We start from the raw sequence: 26,295 nt of genomic DNA on the forward strand, positions 1-26,295 counted from the left end.
GTGTGTGTGTGTGTGCGCGTGCGCTTGCATGTGTGCTGTGCATGTGCTTGCATGTATGTGAGTGTGCATGTGTATACAGTTCAATAAATTGTGCAGTGAGCCCTGAAATTAGTGGCAGTGTATGTGATTGTGTTGCAGACATTGACGAGTGTGTCCAGGATGGCCGGGTGTGCAGGAGGGGCATGTGTCAGAACGTGGAAGGGTCCTACCTGTGTGAGTGCAGAGACGGCTACCGCCTCTCCAGGGCCAGGGATGAGTGTGTGGGTGAGTGTCTAGTGAGGACCCTAAATCTTGGTGATGTCACTGTGTGTGACAGTGTTTCTTGTGAACACCAGATAATGGGTAATGTCAATGTGTATGTCAGTGTTTCTTGTGAACACCAAATAATGGGTAATGTCAATGTGTATGTCAGTGTTTCTTGTGAACACCAAACCTGGGTAACGTGGGTGTGTGACAGTGTTTTTTGTGGACACCAAATCTGGATGGCATCACTGTTTGTAACAATGTTTCATGAGGAGCCCAAACCTGGGTGATGTTACTGTGTGTGACAGTGTTTTGTGAGGACCCCAATCCTTGGTGACATCACTGTGTAACAATGTTTCGTGAGGACCCTAAACCTGGGTATTATCACTGTTGTGACACTGTTTCTTGTGGACACTAAACCTGGGTAACTTAACTGTGTGTGACAATGTTTTGTGAAGACCCCCAAACAGTGGTGATGTCACTATGTGTGATAGTGTTTCGTAAATACCCTAAACCTGGGTGACGTGGGTGTGTGACAATGTTTTGTGTGGATACCAAACCTTGATGATGCCACTGTGTGTGACAATGCTTCGTGAGGACCTTAAACCTGGGTGACTTCACTGTGTGTGACAGTGTATCTTGTGGATAACGTGGGTGTGCGTGTGTGTCTTGTGGACCCTAAGTCTGGGTGACGTCAATGTGTGTGACAGTGTTTCTTGTGGACACTAAGCCTGGGTAACTTCACTGTGTGTGACAATGTTTCATGAAGACCCCAAACAGTGGTGATGTCACTATGTGTGACAGTGTTTCTTGTGAACACCAACCTTTGTGACGTGGGTGTGTGACAATGTTTTGTGTGGATACCAAACCTTGATGATGTCACTTGTGTGACAATGTTTCATGAAGACCCCAAACAGTGGTGACGTCACTATGTGTGACAGTGTTTCATGAATACCCTAAACCTGGGTGACATCACTGTGTGTGACAATGTTTCTTTTGAACACCAACCTTTGTGACGTGGGTGTGTGACAATGTTTTGTGTGGATACTAAACCTTGATGATGTCACTATGTGTGACAATGTTTCATGAGGACACTAAACCTGGGTGACTTCACTGTGTGTGACAGTGTATCTTGTGGACACCAAACCTGGGTAACGTGGGTGTGTGTGTGTCTTGTGGACCCTAAATCTGGGTGACGTCACTGTGTATGACAGTGTTTTTTTGTGGACACTAAACCTGGGTGACGTCACTGTGTATGACAGTATTTCGTGATTACCCTAAACCTGGGTGACGTCACTGTGTATGACAGTATTTTGTGAATACCCTAAACCTGGGTGACGTCACTGTGTATGACAGTATTTTGTGATTACCCTAAACCTGGGTGACGTCACTGTGTATGACAGTATTTCGTGAATACCCTAAACCTGGGTGACGTCACTGTGTATGACAGTGTTTTTTGTGGACATGAAATCTAGGTGATGTCAGTGTGTGTGACAGTTTCTTGTGGATCCTAAACCTGGGTAACGTCACAGTGTGTGACAATATTTTGTGAATACCCTAAACCTGGGTGACGTCACTGTGTTTGACAGCATTTTGTGAGGACCCTAAACTTGGGTAACGTCACTGTGTGTGTATGTGTTTCTTACAGACACCAAACCTGGGTAATGTCACTGTGTGTGACAGTGTTTCTTGTGGACACCAAACATAGGTGGTCTGCCCCTCATTCTTTTACTTGGTGGTGAAAATTTGAGGGCAGGGTATGGATGTCTTTTTTGTTTTTTTCCATCATCAGGAATTGGCCTAGCCATCTTCAGTGTATCTGTTTCACCTTGTCCTTGATGTCGTTGATGCCAGTGCATCTGCTCACTTCTCTTTTTTTATTTCTTGCTTTTTTTTTTTTTTTTTTGCCCCCCCCCCCCCCCCCTCCACCCCCTCCTACCATCACCCGCACCATTTCAGTGGCATTACTCCTACACCACTCGTTCTGAGTCCTCTATACATCGTCACACCCGGGTTCATATGTCACATTCCTAGCATCAGCAGTCCACTGGGAACAATCATTGTTAGGTCGCCAGGAGGCCACACACCAGATGAGACCCTGCACTACTGCTGAATCACTTTGGTAGTGTTCTGTAGTGCCTGTTCTGATTTAACGTACTTTGTACACCACCTACAAAGCCCCCCACTGATGACAATAATTGCTTTGTCACAGAACCAGACTGAGTGAGCTTCCTCCCCACTCCCAGTGCTCATGTCTTTGTTAGTGGCACACTTTCAGTTTCATACACTTGTGTTCTGGGTAGAAATGTTGTGGTTGTGCTGGTGTTGCAGATATTGATGAGTGCCGTGAGGTGGAGGGAGCCTGCTTCAGTGGGCGCTGTGAAAACACAGACGGCGGCTTCCGCTGTATCTGCCCTGCTGGCTTTACACCCACTACGGATGGAAAGGCTTGTTTAGGTGTGTGTGAGTGTGTGTGTGTGTGTGAATATTTTGTATTTATGTAATGTATTTGTGTGTGTGTGTTTGTGTGTGTATGCGTGTCTGTGTGTGTGTGTGTGTGAATGTGGGTGTGTGTGTGTGAATGTGTGTGTGTGCATGCGCGCCTCCGTATCTGTGTGTGCGCGTGCCTCTGTGTGTGTGTGTGTGTGTGTGTGAGTGTATATGTGTGCATGTGGGTGTGTGTGTGATACGTCAGGACTGTTTTGCTGTTGTGGAACTGAAGTGATTTTGTATGCGACTTTATTGTGTTAAATTCAAACAGGTGGTAATTGATCTGTCCTTGTAACAAGATCCAGTTTAAGCGTGGAGTGAATGCTTTGTCATCTTTTGTGGCTTTTTGTAAAAGATGGGAGTTTAGCATTTTAAGTGGTGCAGCTGTTGGACCAGCATGTAACTGACCTACAACCAGCAGTGGCCCAGTGGTATTGTGCCTGACTAGGAAGCAAGTAGTCACGGGTTCGAGTCTCATATACAGACCAGTAACCAGACCTTGAGTTGTGGTCTGGGCGCTAGTCTTTTGGATTAGATGATAAACCAAGGTCTTGTGAGCAGCATGCACTTACCGTAAAGTTTGAACAATTGAGTGGACTGGTATATAAGCTGCACCCACTAAATTTTGAAAAAATGGAACTTCATACACACATAAGCCGCACTGGCTTATAAGCCGCACTTATTACCGGTACCGGAACACATACCGATACTACAGAAAAGCTGTCAATACTGTAGGTTATGAAATAAACACAAGCAGAAACAGCACAAAGAAAAGCAAGCGAAAATACTGCTAATGCCACCAAAAAATAAACAACGAAAATAAGATCCCTAATTTAGTTATAGTCACATTTATTCAACGTCGTCCTGCTCACTGAATCCACTGAAATCTTCGTCTTCAGTGTCCGAGTTGAAGAGAACCAGCACAGCTTCCTCCACCACCTTGTCACTGACTTCAGCCTCACTTTCACTTGATGAACATGAATGCAAGGTAGAGGTCCTTGCTGGTTCGTCTCTTGCACTGTCGTCTTCAGTTTGAAGGCTGCATCATAGGCTTTACGTCGTGTTTTCGGCATGATGAGGGTGTGCGCTTGAGCAGGGTAGAACTGAATGCTGATCTGAAGGCTTTGATGTGTGCAGATTTGATTTTTAAAACATGAACAGTTAGCACACTAACCTGAAGCTCATCCAAAAATTCATGGACAGAAATCATGATTTTGGTGAGTTGATAGGCAGCTAAGAATAGAGGAGAACGTGACACTCCCGGAATTGTTAAAATCCACAAATAAGCCACATCATTGTATAAGCTGCAGAGGTTGAAGCTGGGAGAAAAGTCGCGGCTTATAGACCATACTTTACGGTAATGCATGTAAAAGAACCCACAGCAATGAAAAAGATTGTCCCTGGCTAAAGTCTGTAGAAAAATCCACTTTTGGTAGTAAAACAGATAGTGAATACACTTGCAGACAGAAAAAAAAGAGATGTGCTGCTGGACTGTGGCAACATGCTCTCCCTGATACACACACACACACACACACACACACACACACACACACACACACACACACACACACACACACACACAACAAAATCTGCTATATCAAACAGTGATACAGTATGATACAATTCAAAACAATTCAGACCAGTTCAAAACAATCCAATACAATTGAATACAATACACTACAAAGGAGTCCTTTGATCTTTGATTGTTGAACCTACACTACAAAGGAGTCCTTTGATCTTTGATTGTTGAACCTTTGAAAGTCTCAAACAGTTCATGTTTTCAGAGCCGCACATGTAAAGAAAGGAGGAGAAGAAAAAAGAAGCTTTTTTATCCCCCATCTCCATCTTTTCCCTTTCTTTATTCCCCCATGCCCCCCTTCTCATTTTGTAGTTATGCCTGCCTCCAGCTCCTTTTCATTTTTATTTTAATTTTTATTTAATTCCCTCCATCTTCATTTTGACTGATGGTAAACAGAATGATTGTTTAATGCAGATTTGGTCCAGATGACAAAGTGAATAAAATGGTGGGGGCACCATGGCAGAACTGGTTAGTCTTTTGATTTCTGATATAGTGTTTATCAGTGATCAGGGTTTGAGGCCAGTTTAGGCATTGTGCTGTGTCCCTGGGAAAGGCTGTTTACTCTGATTTTCCCCACCCCACCCAGGTGGGAATGGTTACCTGGCTTCAGTTATGATTCTCCCCACCCCACCCAGGTGGGAATGGTTACCTGGCATCAGTTATGATTCTCCCCACCCCACCCAGGTGGGAATGGTTACCTGGCTTCAGTTATGATTTTCCCCACCCCACCCAGGTGGGAATGGCTACCTGGCATCAGTTATGATTTTCCCCACCCCACCCAGGTGTGAATGGCTACCTGGCTTTAGTTATGATTTTCTCCACTTGACCCAGGTGGGAATGGCTACCTGGCTTCAGTTATGATTTTCCCCACTTGACCCAGGTGGGAATGGCTACCTGGCTTCAGTTATGATTTTCCCCACCCCACCCAGGTGTGAATGGCTACCTGGCTTCAGTTATGATTTTCCCCACCCCACCCAGGTGTGAATGGCTACCTGGCTTCAGTTATGATTTTCTCCACTTGACCCAGGTGTGAATGGCTACCTGGCTTCAGTTATGATTTTCCCCACTTGACCCAGGTGTGAATGGCTACCTGGCTTCAGTTATGATTTTCCCCACCCCACCCAGGTGGGAATGGCTACCTGGCTTCAGTTATGATTTTCCCCACCCCACCCAGGTGGGAATGGCTACCTGGCTTTAGTTATGATTTTCCCCACCCCACCCAGGTGGGAATGGCTACCTGGCTTCAGTTATGATTTTCCCCACCCCACCCATGTGTGAATGGCTACCTGGCTTCAGTTACGATTTTCTCCACTTGACCCAGGTGGGAATGGTTACCTGGCTTCAGTTACGATTTTCCCCACTCTGCCCAGGTGGGAATGGTTACCTGGCTTCAGTTACGATCTTCCCCACTCTGCCCAGGTGTGAATGGCTACCTGGCTTCAGTTACGATTTTCCCCACTCCACCCAGGTGTGAATGGCTACCTGGCTTCAGTTACGATCTTCCCCACCGCACCCAGGTGTGAATGGCTACCTGGCTTCAGTTACGATCTTCCCCACTCTGCCCAGGTGTGAATGGCTACCTGGCTTCAGTTACGATCTTCCCCACTCTGCCCAGGTGTGAATGGCTACCTGGCTTCAGTTACGATTTTCCCCTCTCTGCCCAGGTGTAAATGGCTACCTGGCTTCAGTTACGATTTTCCCCACTCTGCCCAGGTGTGAATGGTTACCTGGCTTCAGTTACGATTTTCCCCACTCTGCCCAGGTGTAAATGGCTACCTGGCTTCAGTTACGATTTTCCCCACTCTGCCCAGGTGTGAATGGCTACCTGGCTTCAGTTACGATTTTCCCCACTCTGCCCAGGTGTGAATGGTTACCTGGCTTCAGTTACGATTTTCCCCACTCTGCCCAGGTGTGAATGGTTACCTGGCTTCAGTTACGATTTTCCCCACTCTGCCCAGGTGTGAATGGTTACCTGGCTTCAGTTACGATTTTCCCCACTCTGCCCAGGTGTGAATGGCTACCTGGCTTCAGTTACGATTTTCCCCACTCTGCCCAGGTGTGAATGGTTACCTGGCTTCAGTTATGATTTCCCCCTCCCCATCCAGGTGTGAATGGCAACCTGGCTTCAGTTGGGAAAAGTACAAATGGCAGGAGAGTGCGGGGCCCCACGTTCCAATCCTGAACATTAGACATGACGGATATGAATTAGCCCCGATGTCCCTAAAAGGCTATGGGACTATTAGTCTTTGACCATCAACCAGATAACAGAATGAGGTATCCATGCAGGTATCACTTAAATCTCCTGCTGTGTTGTTCTGTCAGACACCCGTAAGGGTATCTGCTACAATGGATTCAAACTGAGAGAGGGGAGACGGCAGAGACAGAGGCCAGGCAGACGTCCACAGAATGAGATCGGCTTCTGCACGGACCCTCGCCATGGCAACCTGACCAAGCCTGAGTGCTGCTGCACCAATGCAGAAGCATGGGGCGCCACGCCGCGTCAGTGCTTACTGTGTCCCAAACCTGGCGATGGTACGCTGTGTGTGTGATCGTGTGTGTATGTGTGTGCGTGTGTGTGTGTGAATCAAAAGGATTATGACAGCTGATGGGCCTCTTTCACTGTGTTGCTCTGTCACAAACCTGGCAGTGGTATGGACAGGAGGGAGAGGGTGGAGGTTAGTGGGTCAGGGTGGGGTATCATGATTATGACAATTAATGGACCCCCTCTCTCACGATATGTTGCTTTGATGTATAAGTAGCAGTGGAGGGAAGGGGGTTTGGGGGGGGAGGGTTATCATAACAGTTATGAAAGTTGAGTGGGCATCCTCTCACTGTGTTGCCCTGTTGTAAAAGTAACAGTGGTATGGTTATAGTGGGGAGGGCAAAATTTTGTCATGATTATGGGAGAGGGTGGGGAGGGCAGTATTTTAAAATGTTGTGGTTTTTATCTCATGATTAAAAGTCTGCATGAAGTCTTTCTGTTGACTGTGTGTGGCTGGGTCAGGACGCACAAGCTATACATGATTATGTTCTCTCTCTGGATACATGCTGCTTCACATTTGCAATCTATAATATTGTCTTGGTGTATCTCTCTCTCTTGTTTGCTGTTGTATGCCATTATGCATGTGTATTGTTCCATGTCACTTTGCATCAACTATGTGGGGAGTTTGCACAATACATGTCATGTATTATTGCTCAACACTGTTTCAGCGGCCTTCAAGTACCTGTGTCCAGAGGGGTATGGCTACATCACCGTGTCCCCAGAGGGAGTCACGAGTGGTACGTGTCATTTTATTTACGCTGTGTGCTTTCTCTGTGTATTGTTCCGCATGTTCTTGGTTTTGTTTTTGTTTTAGATTATGCGTGAAGCCACTTAATTCTCTCTCAGTCAGACACATACACAAAGCCACACGTGCATGCATGCCTGTACATACACGTGTGTGCGCGCGCGCACACACACACACACACACTCTGCACTTCCAGACACTACACTTTCTACCATGAAAAATATGATAGTTCTTATATGCATGTGTTAAGTAAATGTCTGTAAATTTTGATTGAGTGGATGCATGTTGGTTTATTTTTGTAAACTGAATTGATTATCTCAAATATCTTACAGCTTTTTCATGTCTTACTTTGTGTCTTATATTCTTATAGGATGGTGAATAATAATTCTTTTTGTTTGAAGCCATTGAAGACATGAAATAGATATTCATTTTGACAGAGAGTGTGTGTCTTTCTGGATGTTTTGTCTGTGCTGCTATATATCAGATTGTACATAATAGTCTTATAAACGGCTTAAAGATATTCACCACATTTTTTGTTTGTCACTTTGACTGTTTGACTCTTATATGAAAAAAGAAGAACAAATAACTCCGACAAAAAGAGAAAATGAAGTCTTTATGAATGTCTGATTCTTAAAAACAACAACAACAACAAAAGCCTTGAGAATCTGAGGAGTCAGAGAAAATGAAGTGTTTGTTTCACCCCCATGACCCGATGTGACAGACGTGAATGAGTGCCTGTTGAACCCTGGGATATGTGAAAACGGACTGTGTGTCAACACTGATGGCTCGTTCCGCTGCGAGTGTGGACCAGGGTACCGCCTGGACGCCGGAGGTACCAAGTGCATCGGTGGGTATTTGTCGTAGTTGTCTTCAGTTTTACTTCCCGGGTGATGAATGGTTTACATTGGGGGTTTAGGGTAGGGTTAGGCAGAGGAGAGATGATGGAGGAATAGGGAAAAAGGATGGAGGATTAGGGAGATGGTGATGGATGTTGGGGTGGAAGGAATCTCGCACAGGCAAGGGGTCATATAGAGGCGAGTCGAACAGAACAGAAACCTCTATTGTTTTATTTCATTAATTTTATGTTCAGCTGAAAGTAACTATAGAGAAAAAAAAAACTGTGGAAGGGGGAGGGGGAGGCAGGGCATTTACAGTGGGGGTGAAGAGGAGCAGGGAAGGTTTGACTGTGTGTGTATGCTTTTGTGTGTGTGTGTGTGTGTGTGTGTGTGTGTTGAGTAGCACTTTTTGATTTTTGTGGGCCTCCAACCCCACCTTTTTCATGGTAATGTTCATCCTGGCGTATCTGTACATTTACATGAACTTTGATTCCAGACAAAGATGAATGTCTTGACAGTGGAATGTGTGGCAATGGCACATGTGTCAACGGTGATGGCAGCTTCAACTGTATGTGTCATCGTGGGTTTGAACCTGGGCCCAGTGGAGTCTGCCAAGGTCAGTCATCAATCTGATGTGTAGTTCTGAAATCAGAAACGAAGCTTTGGAAACATTTTTTTATGAGTATACATATTCTAAAATATTTAAAATCTTAATTTTTAGATGTGTTGTTATCCATGTGTGAGTATATGTTCACATATGTGAATGTGCATGTATATGTCAGAATTGTATTTTTGATAGATTCCTGTAACTTTTTTCTCTTTCTCTTTTCTCTGAAGAAATTAGAGAATATAACTTAAAAGAAACAGAACTGTGTGTTTGTTTAATGTAAATAATAGTACAAAAACGTGACAGTATGTATATTTTAAAATAAGATGACATACACAGAAGAAAAAAAACTACAACTAAGAATCAGCACGAGACAATATGTAGTCACTGCCAAGAAATGCAACACACAGTATCAGGTGAATGTCATAACCAAGATACACTCTTGTGCAGGAATAACTAAGAGAACTTAAAACTACTAAATATAAAAGTTATCAATGTTCACTTCACATAGGCTCTTGAGTTTTCTGTGATAGTCTATAAATGCCAGCCCAATGTGTTAATTAAGATACCTTCCAGAAATCTCAAGCACAGTACCATGTATGGAAAAATAACATTGATATTTTAAAGCATAATAACAATCATCATCCACATAAGCATCATAATCATAATTGTGTAATACTCTTAATAACAATGATAATAATTATGATATTAGAAGAAGAAGACAAAACAAAGAAGGAGGAGAATGGGTATGTATATAGCAATCGACCAATGTGCAAACATGGGGGAGGGGGGGGGGGGTGTAACAAAAATTAGCAACACAGGGCACTATGATAACAAATTACAAGCAAGACAAATGGAATGTGTTAATGACAACACACACACATGCACACATACACATGTACACACACACACACACACACACACACACACACACACACACACACACACACACACACACACACACACACACACACACACACACACATATGAACACAAACACACACACACATGAAAGTAGACTTGCACAGATGTGTTTTGAGGCCATCATTGTTATGATGTGCAGACGTGGACGAATGCGACAGCGCAGCCAACCAGTGTGCTTTCCGCTGCTTCAACATGCCCGGCACCTTCCGCTGCATTTGCCCCATGGGATACAAGGTGGCTGCCGACATGATCCACTGCGAAGGTCAGACCACTGGCGCTTGACTGCATGCTGGGCTTAGAAGAGTTCTCTTTCTTTGGCAATGTGCAGACAGTTTTTGTACGTTGCCTGGAGCATGTGTGTGCTGTTGTTGACTGTGTGTGCAGGTCTGTATATCTGTGTGTGTGTGTGTTTGTGAGTGTGTGTGTGTGTGTGTGAATGTGTGTATCTGTGTGTGTGTGTGTGTTGGGGGGGGGGGGGGGGGTGTGTGCATGTGTGTATGTGTATTCATTTTGGTCTGTATTTTTGTCTTTTTCTCAGTGTCATTCCCTCCATCAATCCATCTTTTTCTCACTGATAAGGAAACTGATGTTGAGATAGTCACATGCAGTTTTCACTCATGGAAATGTCAGTCACTGATTTATGTATTTAATCCTGTGTGAGGACAGATGTGGATGAATGTGCAACACCAGCCAACAAGTGTCGCTACGCCTGCAAGAACACTGTGGGGTCGTTCCTTTGTGTGTGTCCTGACGGTTATGTGCAACGCGGAGCTGACGAGTGTATCGGTCAGTCTGTTTTTGTTTTTTTTTCTTTCCTTGCATTTTTTTCCCAGTACCCTTCAATTAAGTTTTTATTCATGCATGGAAAAATAAACATATACATAGATATCCTGGCGTATCAACTTTTTTCAAAAATGCCCATGTCATTGAAGACAAAATCATGTTGTACAAACCAGAGAGTTCACAAATAACACTTTGTCAATCTGCCACTGATCACAGCATATTTTCCTGTGTTCCATAAATGATGCGGATGACAGTTTTATATGTCAGCATTGAAGGCTTTGCCTCTTTCTTCTTGGTTGTTTAATTATGCAAATGCATGTACACGCATACATATGTGTATTTATCTCTGTATTGTTTGTTGGTGTTTCAGTGTGGGTACTGGTCCAAATATCACACTTATTTCATCCAGATAACAAAAATGCAATTACACACACATGCATATTAATGTATAAATATATGATCATATAGTTTGTGTCTGTTCAGATGTATGTACTGGTCTACACATCATAATTACAGTCAGATAATAATAATGCAAGTGCACATACATGCATACAAATGTGAAATTATCTGTGTTTAGTTTGTTTGAGCAGATGTATATATTGGTCCACAAATGATAACTATATTCAAACATACTACACATCTTGCAGGGCGTTATCAGAGTGTTGGGATTATTTGAAGATCAGGCATCTACTCTGCTCACTTTGAAAAACAACAACAACAGTAGATGTGTGTTGTGTGTATGGATCAGTCATCACGCTTTGACATCACCTTGAAGCTGAAACTGAAATTGCTTGCAAAGTTTGGAACTGTTGAGTGTTCTTCCCTGCAGACATTGATGAATGCCAGACTGTGCCTGGCATCTGTCAGAACGGTCGCTGCTACAACACGCGGGGAAGTTTCCGCTGTGACTGCAACCCTGGCTATGCCGTGTCTGAAGATGGAAAGGCTTGCTATGGTGAGGCAGCCTTAAGACAAATGTTTCTATATTCATATTTTAATTTATTATTAATTTTTCTTTTTTTTAATTTTTCATACTTTTTATTCTACTTACTCATGTGGTGTGCCTTGAACATTATTGTATTTTATGAAAAGTTCAATAGAAATAAATCATTATTACTATCATTATAATCTTTCTTCTTCTTCTGCTTCTTCTTCTTCCTCCTCCACTTCTCCATCCTCCTCTTCATCCTCTTCCTCTTCTTCTTCTTCTTCTTCCTCTTCTTCTCATTGTGGTTGTAATTGTCATTGTTGTTGTTCTTATTGTTATATTGTAAAATATTCCACAAGGTTTGAGAAGTAGACTCCAGAAAGGTAACACTGCAGAAAGAAAGTAAACTTTGATAGGCTGACAACAAAATTTAAGACTAACTATATTGATATTGTAATGGATTTGTTAAGCACGCCTTAGAAGATGCAAAACGAAACATTTGTGTCATTACATCATAGAACTAGCCTTGTTGAAACCTATTGTTAAAGATGACAAGCATACTGGCTTTGTGTTGAAGTGTATATTTATGACACAGTTACTGTTACCTGGAGCTGGTGGGAGGGTGGTGTAAGTTGCATATGCAAGATGATGCACTGTTTGAGAACTGTCTGTTACGATGATTTTGCCTTGTTGTTCATACCGGCGTGATGGCTGCTGTTACCTGGAGCTGGTGGGAAGGTGGTATGAGTTGCATTCGCAAGATGATGCACTGTAATCAAATGATCTATTATAAAGATTGTGACTTGTTGTTCAGACCGGCGTGACGGCTACTGTTACCTGGAGCTGGTGGGAGGGCGGTGTGTGCAGACCCCTGACCTGGCCCGACTGACTAAGGCTGAGTGCTGCTGTTCACTGGCTGCTGCCTGGGGACGGTCCTGTGAACGCTGTCCCTCTCTCTCCTCAGGTCTGTGGTCATCTGGTTTTATTTCATAGTTAACTGTGGAGTTTGGCCAGGACTGGTGTTCGCAACTATGCTAAAAATAGCTCTGGCACCGAAGTCCAGAAATGTGATACAATCTACCATTGCAGCAACCCTAAAGAAATGTAATACAATCTGTCATCGCAGCAACCCTAACTCATAGTTCTGGCACCAGTGTCAAGGAATGTAATGTAATCTACCACCCCTTAACAGGCTGATAAGCCCCACTCTCCTTGTCTCTGCTCCCTCATTCTCTCCTTGCAAGCAGCTACCCCTCCAAGCGTGTGTGTGTGTGTGTCCCTCTCTCTTTTTGATGTGTGTGTGTGAGTGTGTGTGCGTGTGTTTGCTAATGGATTAACATGACAGTGATTTGTCACTGGAGGGACAAACAAGCAGCAATGATATTTGTTTAAACATTTAGATAAAAAAAAATGTTTGAATAAAGCTTGCATGTCCACTTCCCTGCCCCTTCTTTGGCTGCTTGTTCCATTCTTGAAACTCCCACACACCAGAAGTCAACTCATGGGTAGAAAAAGGGTCAAGCTAGGGATCCAGCTCGACAGTTAATGGTGAAACACCATTACATACACTTTAGATTTATTATCATATGCGATTTGTTTCTAATGGTAAACATCAACAATATTAAACTGAACAGTGACAAGACTTGAAGCATGTAAGTGTGGCTATTCAGTGTGATCATATAGGCTTATTGCAATTGGATGTCATCAGATATTGAGTTTGTTGGAAGATCTGGCACCAAGTAGTGGTTAGAATTCAGCTTTCAGACATACAGCCGTGTACAGCTGATAAGACACTGAGGTCATAATTGAAAAAAGAAAAAAGAAAAAAAAAAGGCGGCACCCTATGTCTGGAAATATGGAACTGCATCTGTTGATATATCATAAGTTCAGCAAATCATGGTACATTGATGTCAATTATTATATCATTATAGCTGGAATTGTATGGTATAATTGCAGCAAATTACTGCATGATTATTGGGGAATTATTGTTCAAAACTGCGTGGTTTTATTGTCCTCATCTTATGTCCATGGTGTCTGTTACAGCGGCGTTTCAGAGGCTTTGCCCCATGGGTCCCGGCATCACACCTGAAGGAAAAGGTGAGTGTCTTTGTCCACCTCAGCCATGTTCTCTTTGTCTTCACACCTGAGGGATACAGGTGCAAGTCCCATGGTTTCCAAACATTTGCTCATTATGGTGCTTGATTTCTAGAAATCTCTTCCACAAAGTATCAGATATATACTGTTGCACTGTTACGTTTTTCAAATCTGATTTTGAAACATATTTATCCAAATGGTCTTTCTTCCCATAGACCGTGCGCACGTGTGTGTGTGTGTGTGTGTGTGTGAGGGGAAGGAGGATGTGAGACGTGTGTGTGTTGTGATTGATATTGCAATGTTTTAAAATAACATTTTTAACAAGTTTAAATCTTTAACTTTTTTTTTTTTATATGTTTCACTACCTTATCCATATGATGATTCCAATTCGGTTTGATATGATAATGATTCTGATTATTGTTATCATCATTACTATTGTTACTCCTCTTGTTTTTCTTCTTATTATTATCATTTTTATTATAGTTGTTAACAGTTGACAAACTTCTTTGCTGTGCAGACATTGACGAGTGTTCCCGCATGCCCAATGCCTGTGAGAATGGCCGCTGCCTGAACACAATGGGTTCCTACCGCTGTGTCTGCAACGCGGGATACAAGACTGACCAGAGTGGGAAGCGCTGCATTGGTGAGATTTTTTTTTCCCCCAGATCAGATCAATTCATGTTGCTTATACAGACTACAGACCACACACAGACCACTTCATGACCCATCAGTTCTGAAAACCAGTCACAGAAGAACCAAACTAATGGTAAAAGGTCAGTTAAACTAATCTTAAAAAGACCAGTTCACCCACTTCTCATTCAGTCCACGTAAAACTCAAATCATATTAGAAAAATTGATTTCCTTCAGAAAAAAAGTATTCAGAGGCACATCTTGGAGCAAGGTCTTTGTGGATCTAGCTGTGTAGTTTTGTTTGTGATATGCAGGTCCCAGCCATCAATCAGCAGATGCTTGATACTGAGAGGGTGGTCGTATGAACGTTTGAATGAATAAAATGCTACTTGTATAAGTGTGCTTTATCTAGGCAATAGTACTGTGTGCCATGTTTGGGTGATAATGCTACTTGCCATAGTCTGTATGAATCAGTCATGGGACGTTTCAGAATCTTAAACATGCTTTTGCTGTGTCCAAAGTTTTGTCTTACTGAGATTTTTTGCTTTTGTTTATAAAATTTGCACACTTGTCTATGAATTTTCGTATCAGCTCAGTTTTACACTTGAATCATCACAGATCTGAAGCAGATTATGCTGATGCTGTGTTGCAGATGTGGATGAATGCCAGCAACGTCCCAAGGTGTGTGACTTCACCTGTTCCAACACCTTGGGCAGTTTTGTGTGCGGCTGCCCTCCTGGCTACGTTCTCAACATGGATCAGATCACCTGTCGAGGTCAGTCTTTTTTTCTGTCTGTCTTCTCTTACGTGCTGGCATGTCTGAACATGAAAGAAAGAAAAGTGGAAAGTTTCGTTGAGACATTTTAACCATTCCATAGCATACCATACCAAGCCATGCCATGCCAAACCAGACCATACAATACAATACAATTCAACACAGTACAATACAGTTCAATATGATACAACACAATACATTGCAATACGTCTCACCAAATGACATTGGGATCATCTTTAAGAATTTTTCTTCTTCCATGTTCATCGGAAAGAGACAGAAAAGAGTCAGGAGCTTTACTGATACATTCTATTGCCACATGACTTGTTCAGACAGAAGCATTAGAAAATGTAGTGACAAAAGCATGCAGCGGCATACTACATTACGTTTTTCTGAATTCAGTCCTGTTGTGAATGTAACTTGTGTCCCCAGATCTGGACGAATGCACAATGATGCGACACAACTGCCAGTACAGCTGTGTGAACACCCCAGGTAGTTTTGAGTGCGAGTGCGCTCCAGGCTTCAGGAAAGGCTCTCGAGGACAGTGCATAGGTGAGTGCTTACCCAGCTCTGCTAAGGGTTGGTCTATAGTCATATTGGGAACAGATGATGTGTTGAATGTATTGTACTGTCCTGTTCTGTCTTCTATTGTGTTCTGTTATACCGTACTGCACTGTCTGTTGTATTCTATTATACTGTACTGTACTGTACTACATCATTGCTGAAGAACAGGCAGGTTTCAGACCAGGAAGGAGCACAACTGAACAAATCTTCAACTTGAGGTTGCTATGTGAGAGGTACCATCAACACCAACAAGACCTCTACCACGTCTTCATTGATTTTAAGAAGGCATTTGACAGGGTCTGGCATGCAGCTTTGTGGGCTACCATGAATCTGTACAACATCAACGCCAACCTGATCAGACTGATACAGCACCTCTATGACAAAGCCACCAGCGCCGTCTACCTCAACAATAGCATCGGGGACTGGTTCAGAACCACAGTCGGAGTGAGACAAGGCTGTCTACTCTCCCCAACACTCTTCAACATCTTCTTAGAAAGAATAATGACTGACGCACTGGAAGAGCATGTAGGAACAGTCAGCATAGGCGGCAGAACAATCACAAACCTACGTTTTGCCGACGACATTGATGGACTGGCTGGAAAAGAAGAAGAACTGGCAAGCCTGGTCAAACATCTAGACAAAGCCTCCACATCGTATGGAATGCAAATCAGTGCGGAGAAAACCAAACTGATGACTAACAACACCAACGGCATCAGCATTGACATCAAAGTCAACGACGAAAAGCTTAAAACAGTCCACAGCTTCAAATATCTGGGAGCAATCGTGTCAGATGAAGGATCTAAACCAGAAGTACTCTCGAGAATTGCCCAAACAACAACGGCACTCAACAAGCTGAACACCATCTGGAACAACAAAAACATCGCTCTCAGCTAAAAAATCAGACTGATGCGTTCCCTGGTTATATCAATATTGCTCTACGCCTGCGAGACTTGGACCCTGACTGCAGACATCGAGAGAAGAATCCAAGCTGTCGAGATGAGATGCTTCGTAGACTACTTGGCATCTCCTACAGAGACCACATCACTAACACGGAAGTGAAGAACAGAATCAAGCAAAGTATTGGACCCTACGAAGACCTTCTGTCCATAGTGAAAAAACGCAAACTTAGGTGGTATGGACACATCTCCCGATCATCTGGTCTTGCCAAAACGTTCCAGCAAGGCACCGTACAAGGAGGCAGAAGGAGAGGACGGCAGAAGAAGAGATGGGAAGACAACATCCGGGGGTGGACAGGCTTGACGCTCGGTGACGCCCTGAGGAAATCAGAAAACCGTGAAGAGTGGAGAGGGGTGGTGGCCAGGTCAGCAGCGGTGCCCCAACGGTCTGAACCCAGACTACGGGAGAGGTGAGGTGAAGGTACTGTACTGTACTGTACTGTACTGTACTGTACTGTACTACTTTTTGTCACAACACACACTTGTCTGTATAATATTGGGGCTGCTTTCTCCAGGGAGAGCATGTTGCCGTGGTGGAGTGCCGCCTTTTTTCTTTTCTTTTTTTTTCTATCTGCAAGTGTATACGTTTTACTATTAAAGTGGATTTTTCTACAGAACTTTGCTATGAACAACCCTTTTTTTGCCATGGGCTCTTTTCGGTGTGATAAGTACACCCCACATACTGGTGATCATAGATTTGTTTATGTATCAGTTGTCACATTTTTGATATCATTGTAAAAGGATGGGGAGGTGGGGACATTTGAAGTCAGGTTGGAAGTGTATACAATGGTGATGATGGCGACAACGGTGATTGTTTCAGACATTGACGAGTGTGTGGAAACACCCAGTCTGTGTGGGCCGGTGGGTACCTGTCACAACACCCGAGGTAGCTACGAGTGTGTGTGTCCCCGGGGCTACAAGCGAGACAAGACTGGCACCAGGTGTATTGGTATGCCCCTCCCTTCATTTTACGTACTTGACCTGTGTCTGTATGATGTGTGTCTGAAGCGTGTTCAAGTGGTCAATTAGTAAGGTATAGTTCAGCTCTTTTTGGAAAGAGTTGGGGGAAAGGGGCGCGGGGGGTGTATATCCAGTATGACATTTTATGAACAGATATGAAATCAAATTGAACATACACACACGGATAGACAGACACAAGCACACACACACACACACACACACACACTCTGAAACATGCATGTACACCCAAAGCATTGATGCTGCAATTATGATTGACATGTGTAAAAAATGGTATTGGTTGATGGACAAATTGACATTTTTTTAAACTTTGATTGTGTATCTAATGCTATCTGATTGTATGAAACATGATAATATGCTGTCAAGTGGGATGGGTGTTTTTCTGATGTCACAAACTCGTGTGTGTGTGTGTGTGTGTGTGTGTTACAGACCAGGATGAATGTGAAGATGGGAAATGTGAAGGGGAGTGTGAGAACACAGTGGGCAGCTTCACGTGTATCTGTCCGCCCGGTTTCACTGAACATTCAGGCCAGTGCATAGGTGAGTCTTTTCACTTTGACCACTGTTGGTAAGTTTGTGCTGTACAGGTTTTAAAAAAAAAATTCTTCAATTTGTTTTTTTATGTAGTGTAAGACTGCACACATTAAATGTCCAGTAAATCAGGCAGTGGCACAAATTCATGCTGGACAAACTGCAAAACAAACCAGGACAACATGAGAAAAAATTTATCAGGCACAGAGGCTCAGTGCACATCGCAGCAACCTGTCTTCAGATCAGCATCTATCTTCTTTCAGCCACCAAAAATCTCTGTCTGTCTGTCTGTCTGTCATTCACTTAGGATGTTGAGCTAACATAATGTGATGTTTAGAAAATGATTATGCAAAGTGCTGCACATCACCAACGCTGTCTATCTTTGCCTGTCTGTCTGTCCTTCTTTAGTGACAATGCTGAAGATACCTTCCTGTCATTTGCTCAAGAAAGCTATAGCTAATTTGTTGCTTAGAAAATAGGCAAAGTGCAGTGCTAATCTTCACTTCAGATTTGCAAACTGTTCATCCTGTGACTCAAAGCATACATGCGGATAGCGTTCAATAGATGTGTGAAGTTTTGTCCACGGTCTTTAAGTGAACTGACTAGCACTGCGATTTTTCTACATGTGACACCCGCCTGCCATGCAGTGATGGTATTTGCGTGCAGATGACAACGAGTGTGCTGAGGACTACGTGTGTGGACTGGCTGTGTGTGCCAACACTCCGGGCAGCTACAACTGTCAGTGCACTGATGGAATGAGCTTTGACCTGGACCTCATGGCCTGTGTCGGTAAGGTTGCTGCCACGTTACGGGTGGTGTGTGCATATGTGTGACTGCGCGCCGTCACTCTGACTCCCACTGTATTTCCTCAGATAGCTGGTGGGCTGTTTATAAAGTAGGCTGCTCAGTGTTCCCATTCATTTTATGTATAAAAAAAAAGAACAAAATAAAAAAGAAAACAAAAAACCAAAACAGACCTTATGTACACTTCCTTTGTCAAACACAAGACTGCAGGAATTAATTTTCTTATTAATGTTTTTATTTGCTCATCTTCTATTTTTTCGTCTTTGGTAAGACGGGTCCTTGTGTTTCAGTTCGACACTTGTACACTTACATGCGTTTTTAATGCTACCGATGGTGACTTAGTATCGACAGTTCCCTCTCGACACCTGGCACTGGGACTGTGGCAGATGAACTTGCATGTGGCTCTGTAAGGGGAAATTCTGGTCAGCAGCCTGAGAGTAATGCCACTGAAATGTGGTGGATGAAGGGTTAGCACACAAAAGTCCTGCCCATAACTAGGAGGTACCATGGTCAAAAGTTTTTGATTAGTCATGTGTTGGACTCCAGTGATCACCAGTAATCAAGGTTTTAGGTCCTGTTTCAGGCTGGTGTTTTGTCCTGGTGAAAAACACTTTACTCCAGGTATGAGTGAGTACCTGACTGGCTTGGGAGGGTAAATCTGCGGAAGGAAAGGATGTTCCCCCCTTTCCTTTAAAAAAATTTGTCTTTATTTTTTTTCTTCCACCATATAACACCTACTGACATATAATCCTTGTTCACTATAATACAAAACAGCAACATATTCTTCTCCAAAAGAATCACAATAAATAGTTTGTAAAGTGCAGATTCCTAGACTGTACAAACATATTTTATGTAAAAATGTGTAGCAGTATCTTCAAGAAGAGGCAAAGCAGGTTATGTGAAATGGTGCACTTTTTTATGCTTTCCATCTCTCTCATCCTACCTTCCTATGCTGAGCCCTAGACACAGTGAATATGAATTCACTGCCCCTACAGGCATAAAAGGCTATTGGGCCTTTCGCTGTTTTTTTGTTTGTTTGTTTGTTTGTTGTTGTTTTTTTTAACCTTATCCATAATGATACAGTTAACTTTCTGTTTGAGATGGTTGTTTTCGGTTGACAGTGTGAACACACATCAACCAGTTGTCAGCACTGACATTCCAGTAGAAAAACTGTACTGTGAGACAGATCAAGTCACACCTGATGGTCAGGAAAACCTACAGATATATGATAATAGAGGCCCAAATAGTTGTTTTTTTTTCAAACATGAAGAAAGGATGGTCATAATATTTGACATAACATTCTACCACATGCTAAAACCAGCTCTTTATGTCTTTCAGCTGGAATGTAAAAAAAAGTAAAAGAAATGCTCAGAAGCAAAGAAAACTTGTACACACACACACACACACACACACACACACACACCATACCACACACACACACACACACACACACACACACACACACACACACATACACACACACTCAAATAAAAAATACTGAAGCAAATGCTGGATAATGTGGGAATAATGTAAGGAAATCTGTACTGACAAGTTTATGTGAGGTACATATATATATATATATATATAGAGAGAGAGAGAGAGAGAGAGATTATGTAGTGTAAATACTTTGACATTCATAGTATATATACAGGCAGATAACAGGAAGCGTTGTGATATGTTGTGCATTCAGACGAGAACGCCTGTGGTGGCAGTCCATGTCTGTTTGGCTGCTCTCCCTCCAGCAGCGGCAGTGGTTTCACCTGTGGCTGTCCCCCTGGATATGTGCCTGCAGGACAGGGGTAAGACATGCTCATGTCTTTGACACTTTGGTGTTGCACTCAGGTGAACTGACAGTTGGTTTGTGTTGGGTTTTTTCCCGTCCCACTTTTCCCAGTGATGAAGAAAGTATCATTGTAGAGGCTCTCGTCACTTTGCACGCTTACTTGCTTAGTGTGGCTCCAGTGCCCATGTGTAGGAATGCTTGTTAAGGTAGAATGAGTGAACACTTTGACTTTCAGTTGTTGTTCACATCAAGTGTTCTGTTGCTTGTTCTAAACATGTGTTGTTGTTTATCATATATCTGTGTTTGATTTCTGTATATGATTTCATGCCTACTGTCTTACAATAATTATTGCATGTGGATCATTATGACTACTGCTGTGCAAAGTTTATGCTAACTGAGCATTGAAGCATTTATGTCTGATCTGTATCTGTACTGAATAACTGTGTTTCTCATACATTGTTTATGTAATATACGCCACAAACAAATTTCTGTTATGGAAGATGATAAAATATTCACATTGCTTGGGAATAAAAGGAGGTAGGTGGCAGAATGGTTAGGATGCTGATCTGCCAATACAGAGAGTCTTTCTCCTAGCCCTTTCTCCCACGTTTGACTGGAAAATCAAACTGAGCGTCTACTCATTTTGATGAGAAGATAAACTGTTCTTTTTCAGTGCACCAAGTGTGTGCTTTCAAGGGACCTCAATCTCTCATCCGAATGACTCGACGCTCAGTTTGATTTTCCAGTCAGATTTGGGAGAAAGGGCGAGGGCGGGATTCGAACACAGACCCTCCTGGACTCTGTGTATTGGCAGATGAGCATCTTAACCATTCTGCCACCTTCCTCCTGACATGATTACGCAGTATGCAGCTGTGCAAACACAAGAGATTTCAACCTGTCATATAAACAGACTTAACCAAAGAAAAAGTATCAAGGACCATTTCATACAAGCAGTTCCTTCTTCCTTCTTACAACAACAACGTTGTCACTGCAGACACTGCATGGCCAGCAACCCATCCATCAGCCAGTACCCTCCAGGAGTCCAGCTGCCACATGAACCTGGCCCCTCAGGGGGGGAACTGCCCCCAGGGGAGGGCTGCTACAACTGTAATCACGACTTCGGAGACTTGCCTCTCTCCAAGCCCTACACTGGACGCAGCAAGCGAAGCGTGGCAGAGACTGTAGTGGAGGGAGAGGAAGAGGGGGGTCTGGACGGGGTGATGAGTCGCTTCCACGAACAGCTGACAAAGGAGAAGGCCATGTCGGCAGGCGATGTGATCCGAGCGCGTCGCAGCGTGGACCCTTACTACCACTGGCGCCACGTTCAACAGGTGAGAGCACTTTCCTTGGCATCTTAGCATTTCCTAGTGTTGTGACCTATTGGTATCCCCATTTGGTTTTTACCCCATGGTCAAATCTGGCTGTAGCCTGGAATGATCCCCAGGCCTTCACTTCGAATAGTCATAACTGACCCCCTGAAGTGGGATTTTACCCTTCTGATGGAAATGGGGTTCAGTTTGAGGCTGTTACACTTAGTTGTGGAACTGATCTTTTTGTTACATATACATTGAGTGTGTTTGTAAACTGTGTTGTTGCTTGACAGTACTCTTTTGGTTCGGTCCACATTTTGAGGCTTTCTCATCCTCTTCTCTGGTATTTCTCAGGCCTCACAATGTAAATTTCACTACACTCAGAAATACATTATTGTGTCAAATTACTCTGTGTGCACCATATTTATTCTGTATGCACTAGCAAATGGATTCAAGATCCCATGGAGTATTAAATCATTCATCTAAGTATTCCATCTATAATATCCCATCTTTCAACTGGGGTCAGCTCATTATATAATCTTTTGTTGGCAGTTGTAAACAGCACATTGTGCTCCCTTTGTCATGTGAAAAGTGCAGAGTTATAATGCACACCAAGAAATGTATTATGTGTTCATTGTATGGTGTTTATACAGTTGCAAGCTGTGCACTGAAAAAAGTCCCTGTTGCTTGGTTTATTCACACCTTCACATGTCTACTGATACATATCATTAGCCACAGTTTGATCTGCCCTGCTTTTAATTCTTGGCACACTGTTTAAATATATGTCATTTTTCTCCTCATTTCTAGAAGTCGGCATACAATGCATCAAAGTCTGGAAAAGCCAGCTACAAAGAGCTGACCTATGAGAACCAGACAATTGTTCTGCGTCTTCGACAAAGACAGACACGACCGAACATCCGCATCATCAAGGTTCTTCCCTCCCTGGTGGCCCTGAAGCATAACACACGCTACACTATCGCTAGTGGCAACCAGAGAAATGTTTTCTCCATGCATGAGCACCACGGAATCAGCTCCCTGCATTTCACACAGAAATTAGAACATCCAGCGGAATTCCACCTGCAGATCAAGTGTGAGCCTATCACCAGTGACGTTGATGTGAAAGGGAAGCACCTGCATCTAGACTCCTACACAATACGCCTTGTTATTCTGGTGGAATGAGTTGAGAGACTGGTGTAAGAGGGGCATTGGAGCTTTAACCGAGTGCTGATATCTTTGTGTTTGTTTCATGGTTTTGTCGGGGTTTTCTTGGACATCAATGCTTTTTTTTGTTCATATGTTCATTTTTCAAGTTTTGCAGTACTGTGATGACTAAAACGTCTGCTGAAGTGCCATTGTTTAACGTTTTGATTTTTTAAATTTTTGCATGATCTTTATATCAGTTCTACACAATTGGAATTATTTACACTTTTTGATATCCCAGTGTACTGTGAGTACATGAAAACACGTTCAGAAGAAGCAGGAAAATACAGAGCAAATAAACAAGGAAGGGACTCTGACTTCTAAAGAGAAGAGTAGTAATCATGAACAACAATGTAGCAATGAAAGAAAAAAAAAAGAATACCATATCACAGTACAACAGCTCAAAAACCACATCTTGTACGATAATACCATTGTTCAATGGCATGACTCAAATGGATATACATTTTTTACTGAAGTAATGACCAATCAGTATTCCTATGTGCTGGAGAATGATATTTTAGAGGAATACAGTGCACAAAAAACAGAACTGATTTCTCTTGGACAGGAAAGCATCATAATGGTCCTGCTACATGATGTACACATACTTCAGTTTTCATTCAACATCTGACCTGCACTCATCCTCCAAATCATCCCTGAGAATCAGTTGCAGTTCTGTGATAGTGCTCCTAATTAGGGACATTGTAGATCCAACAGTTAGGTGTGTGCAGTAGGACCTGTTTTTCGTCTGGCACTCAGTTTCTTCCTCTGTCTTTATTCAGCCAACATCTGCTACAGTTTTCCTGTTCATTCTGTGAGACAACTGATCATTATTTTTACATACTAATATGCAGTAACTGTTTTTAATAGGTTGGATGATGTGTGCGATTTTTAAAGCTGATAATTTTGAGGGTGTATTTTGTACGCTCATAGAATTTGAATGTATCATGTCAAACAGTATAATACAGTCCTCCATGTACATTTTGGGTACAATAAGCTGTTTTTGTTTCATTGAGTTCTGGTACTTATCATTGTCGAGTCATTTAGACTTTAGTTTTTGTATGTTCATCCCAGACTCTCTTAGCTTTGGTGTTAATGAAGAGAGTCTGTCAGCTGTGAGAAGTTATCTTTAACAAATAGATATGCCAGTGTTCTTTGTGTTGACTGTAGATGCTAAGCTAAAGATTTATTGCAGTCATAGGTACTTTCTGAGGTGAGACAGTGAATACAACAGCCACATATTTGTGTCATCTAGACAGAAGCAGATGGCATGGGGTTGTCAGATGTCTACAGTTCTTGCTGCTTCTTGGTTTCCAGCTGTACTCATATTTGATGTCTGCATGCTTTAGCCAGCAGGATTTTTTGTGTTCTGATGGCATACATTGGTTTTATTTCGTTTTCATACTTGTCAAATTGGGCACCATTGTTTAGTTTTCAGAGGTTCTGTGGATACTTTGACATCAATAGTTGCTGAAATTAGAATCCTGGCAAATATCACTTTTTGTGGTGTGTAGATAGAATATATCCAACATGTATTGAGACTGGTGTCTGTTCATTTTGATGTCATATACTGCCATGTCATCAGTACTGTATGTGCTTGTCTTTTGAAACATACTTAGATATTAAAGTCAGTTTTTATTAGTAATGCTTAGACAGCAGTTACTGTAAATTTCATGTACAATGTATTTCACATCCTATAAGCATGCTAATAACCTCTAAGTCATGTCAATATTGTGTAACTTGTGACAGCATTTTATGTTGATGTCGTTCATATTCCATGAATACAATTTGACGTCACACATATGTCCTGTCGGAAACTATCAATCAGGTTGATGTCACACATATGTGCAATTAAAGATTGAAATGAACAAAAGATACTCTCATTATTAGGTAATGTTGCCGACTGTGTTCAGTATTCTGTAGATTATTCATAACCCCCATTCTGTTGTTTGTGTGCAAGTGCTGAGTGCTCAGAAGTGTATATGCCTCTAGAATTAAGTGACTATGCAAGCATACAGTAACAGTAAATGTGTACTCATTGTATTTGTAATGGGTGAGTAATAAAGTCTTGGAGAAATATCAACAAAATGGGCTTCTGTTTACTTTTGTGCACTGGTGTCCTTTAAACTGTGATTCAAAACTCATACATATGCTTCACTGGTCTTGCCTCATTTGTAGAACAAACAGAGGTGGGATTCTAGAGGATTTACTCTGCAGAAAGTTTGTCACTGAGAAAAGGCCAGTTTCACTTAAAAAAAAAGAAAGAAAAAAAAAGCCTTCAGATAAAGGAAACAAACTGCAGATATGCACTGTGGCAAAGTAGTTAGCATTGGGGACTAACAACTGTCCAGGAGGATGGAGTTGGGAGTCCCAGCAGATGTGGGATTTGTTGATTTTTTTGCCTGCAGGTGGCTCCTAATCAGAGCTGAGTGTGCTATGGGATCAACTGGGAAGAACTGGACCTTAAAATCTACGGTCATCCACTTCATGGATGTGTCTTTGGGAGTGTTGCTCAAATTTCTTGACCATCACTGCAGGTGCCTCTATTTTCTTAGACTTTGTTGATGCCATGATATGCTTTAAAAGGACGTGTAGAGTATAGCCTGTCTTGTAGTCCCAAACCTAAAATGGTCATCCACACCAACCTTGTTGACAACCTCATCCTCAGACCCCCTCCATTTCCATACTTCAGGAGAGTTCCTGTCAAATTCGTCAGTGTTGGCCGATTCATTATATCATAGGATGTTGTTGTTGGGTGGACTTGGTGGCAATCTCAACTCTGGAGGAGACACTCATCTTAACTCCAGCCATGTCTGGGGACTGTTTGTGTTGTTGCATTGAGTCTGAGACCAAGTGATTATTGTCATCAGCAAGGGGCTTTATCCTGCACATGTTGGATCAGAACAGGCACTATTGAACACCACTGAAGTCAGTGACTCAGCTGCAGTAGTTTCCTATGGACTTTCAACACTGAGACTGCAGCAAACGAACCCGGGTGT

At 42.6% G+C, this 26,295-nt stretch overlaps 1 protein-coding gene across 1 annotated transcript in view; it reads left to right on the top strand.

The window, feature by feature from the left end:
* LOC143297418 (fibrillin-2-like) overlaps positions 1-25,384 on the top strand; it is a 118,765-nt gene extending 93,381 nt beyond the window's left edge. Inside the window, exons 47-66 of the mRNA XM_076609763.1 lie at positions 139-264; positions 2,575-2,700; positions 6,635-6,844; positions 7,523-7,591; positions 8,321-8,446; positions 8,932-9,051; positions 10,106-10,228; positions 10,633-10,752; positions 11,579-11,704; positions 12,492-12,641; positions 13,721-13,774; positions 14,289-14,414; positions 15,054-15,176; positions 15,606-15,725; positions 17,514-17,642; positions 18,101-18,211; positions 18,869-18,991; positions 20,697-20,805; positions 21,784-22,120; positions 22,907-25,384. Of these exons, the coding sequence (XP_076465878.1) occupies positions 139-264; positions 2,575-2,700; positions 6,635-6,844; positions 7,523-7,591; positions 8,321-8,446; positions 8,932-9,051; positions 10,106-10,228; positions 10,633-10,752; positions 11,579-11,704; positions 12,492-12,641; positions 13,721-13,774; positions 14,289-14,414; positions 15,054-15,176; positions 15,606-15,725; positions 17,514-17,642; positions 18,101-18,211; positions 18,869-18,991; positions 20,697-20,805; positions 21,784-22,120; positions 22,907-23,278 (2,900 nt within the window). The 3' untranslated portion in view covers positions 23,279-25,384. The remainder of the gene's footprint in view (positions 1-138; positions 265-2,574; positions 2,701-6,634; positions 6,845-7,522; positions 7,592-8,320; positions 8,447-8,931; positions 9,052-10,105; positions 10,229-10,632; positions 10,753-11,578; positions 11,705-12,491; positions 12,642-13,720; positions 13,775-14,288; positions 14,415-15,053; positions 15,177-15,605; positions 15,726-17,513; positions 17,643-18,100; positions 18,212-18,868; positions 18,992-20,696; positions 20,806-21,783; positions 22,121-22,906) is intronic.
* The last annotated feature ends 911 nt before the right edge of the window (positions 25,385-26,295 follow it).

This window comes from Babylonia areolata, chromosome 22 (genome assembly GCF_041734735.1).
Source record: "Babylonia areolata isolate BAREFJ2019XMU chromosome 22, ASM4173473v1, whole genome shotgun sequence".
NCBI classification, from domain to species: Eukaryota; Metazoa; Mollusca; class Gastropoda; order Neogastropoda; family Buccinidae; genus Babylonia; species Babylonia areolata.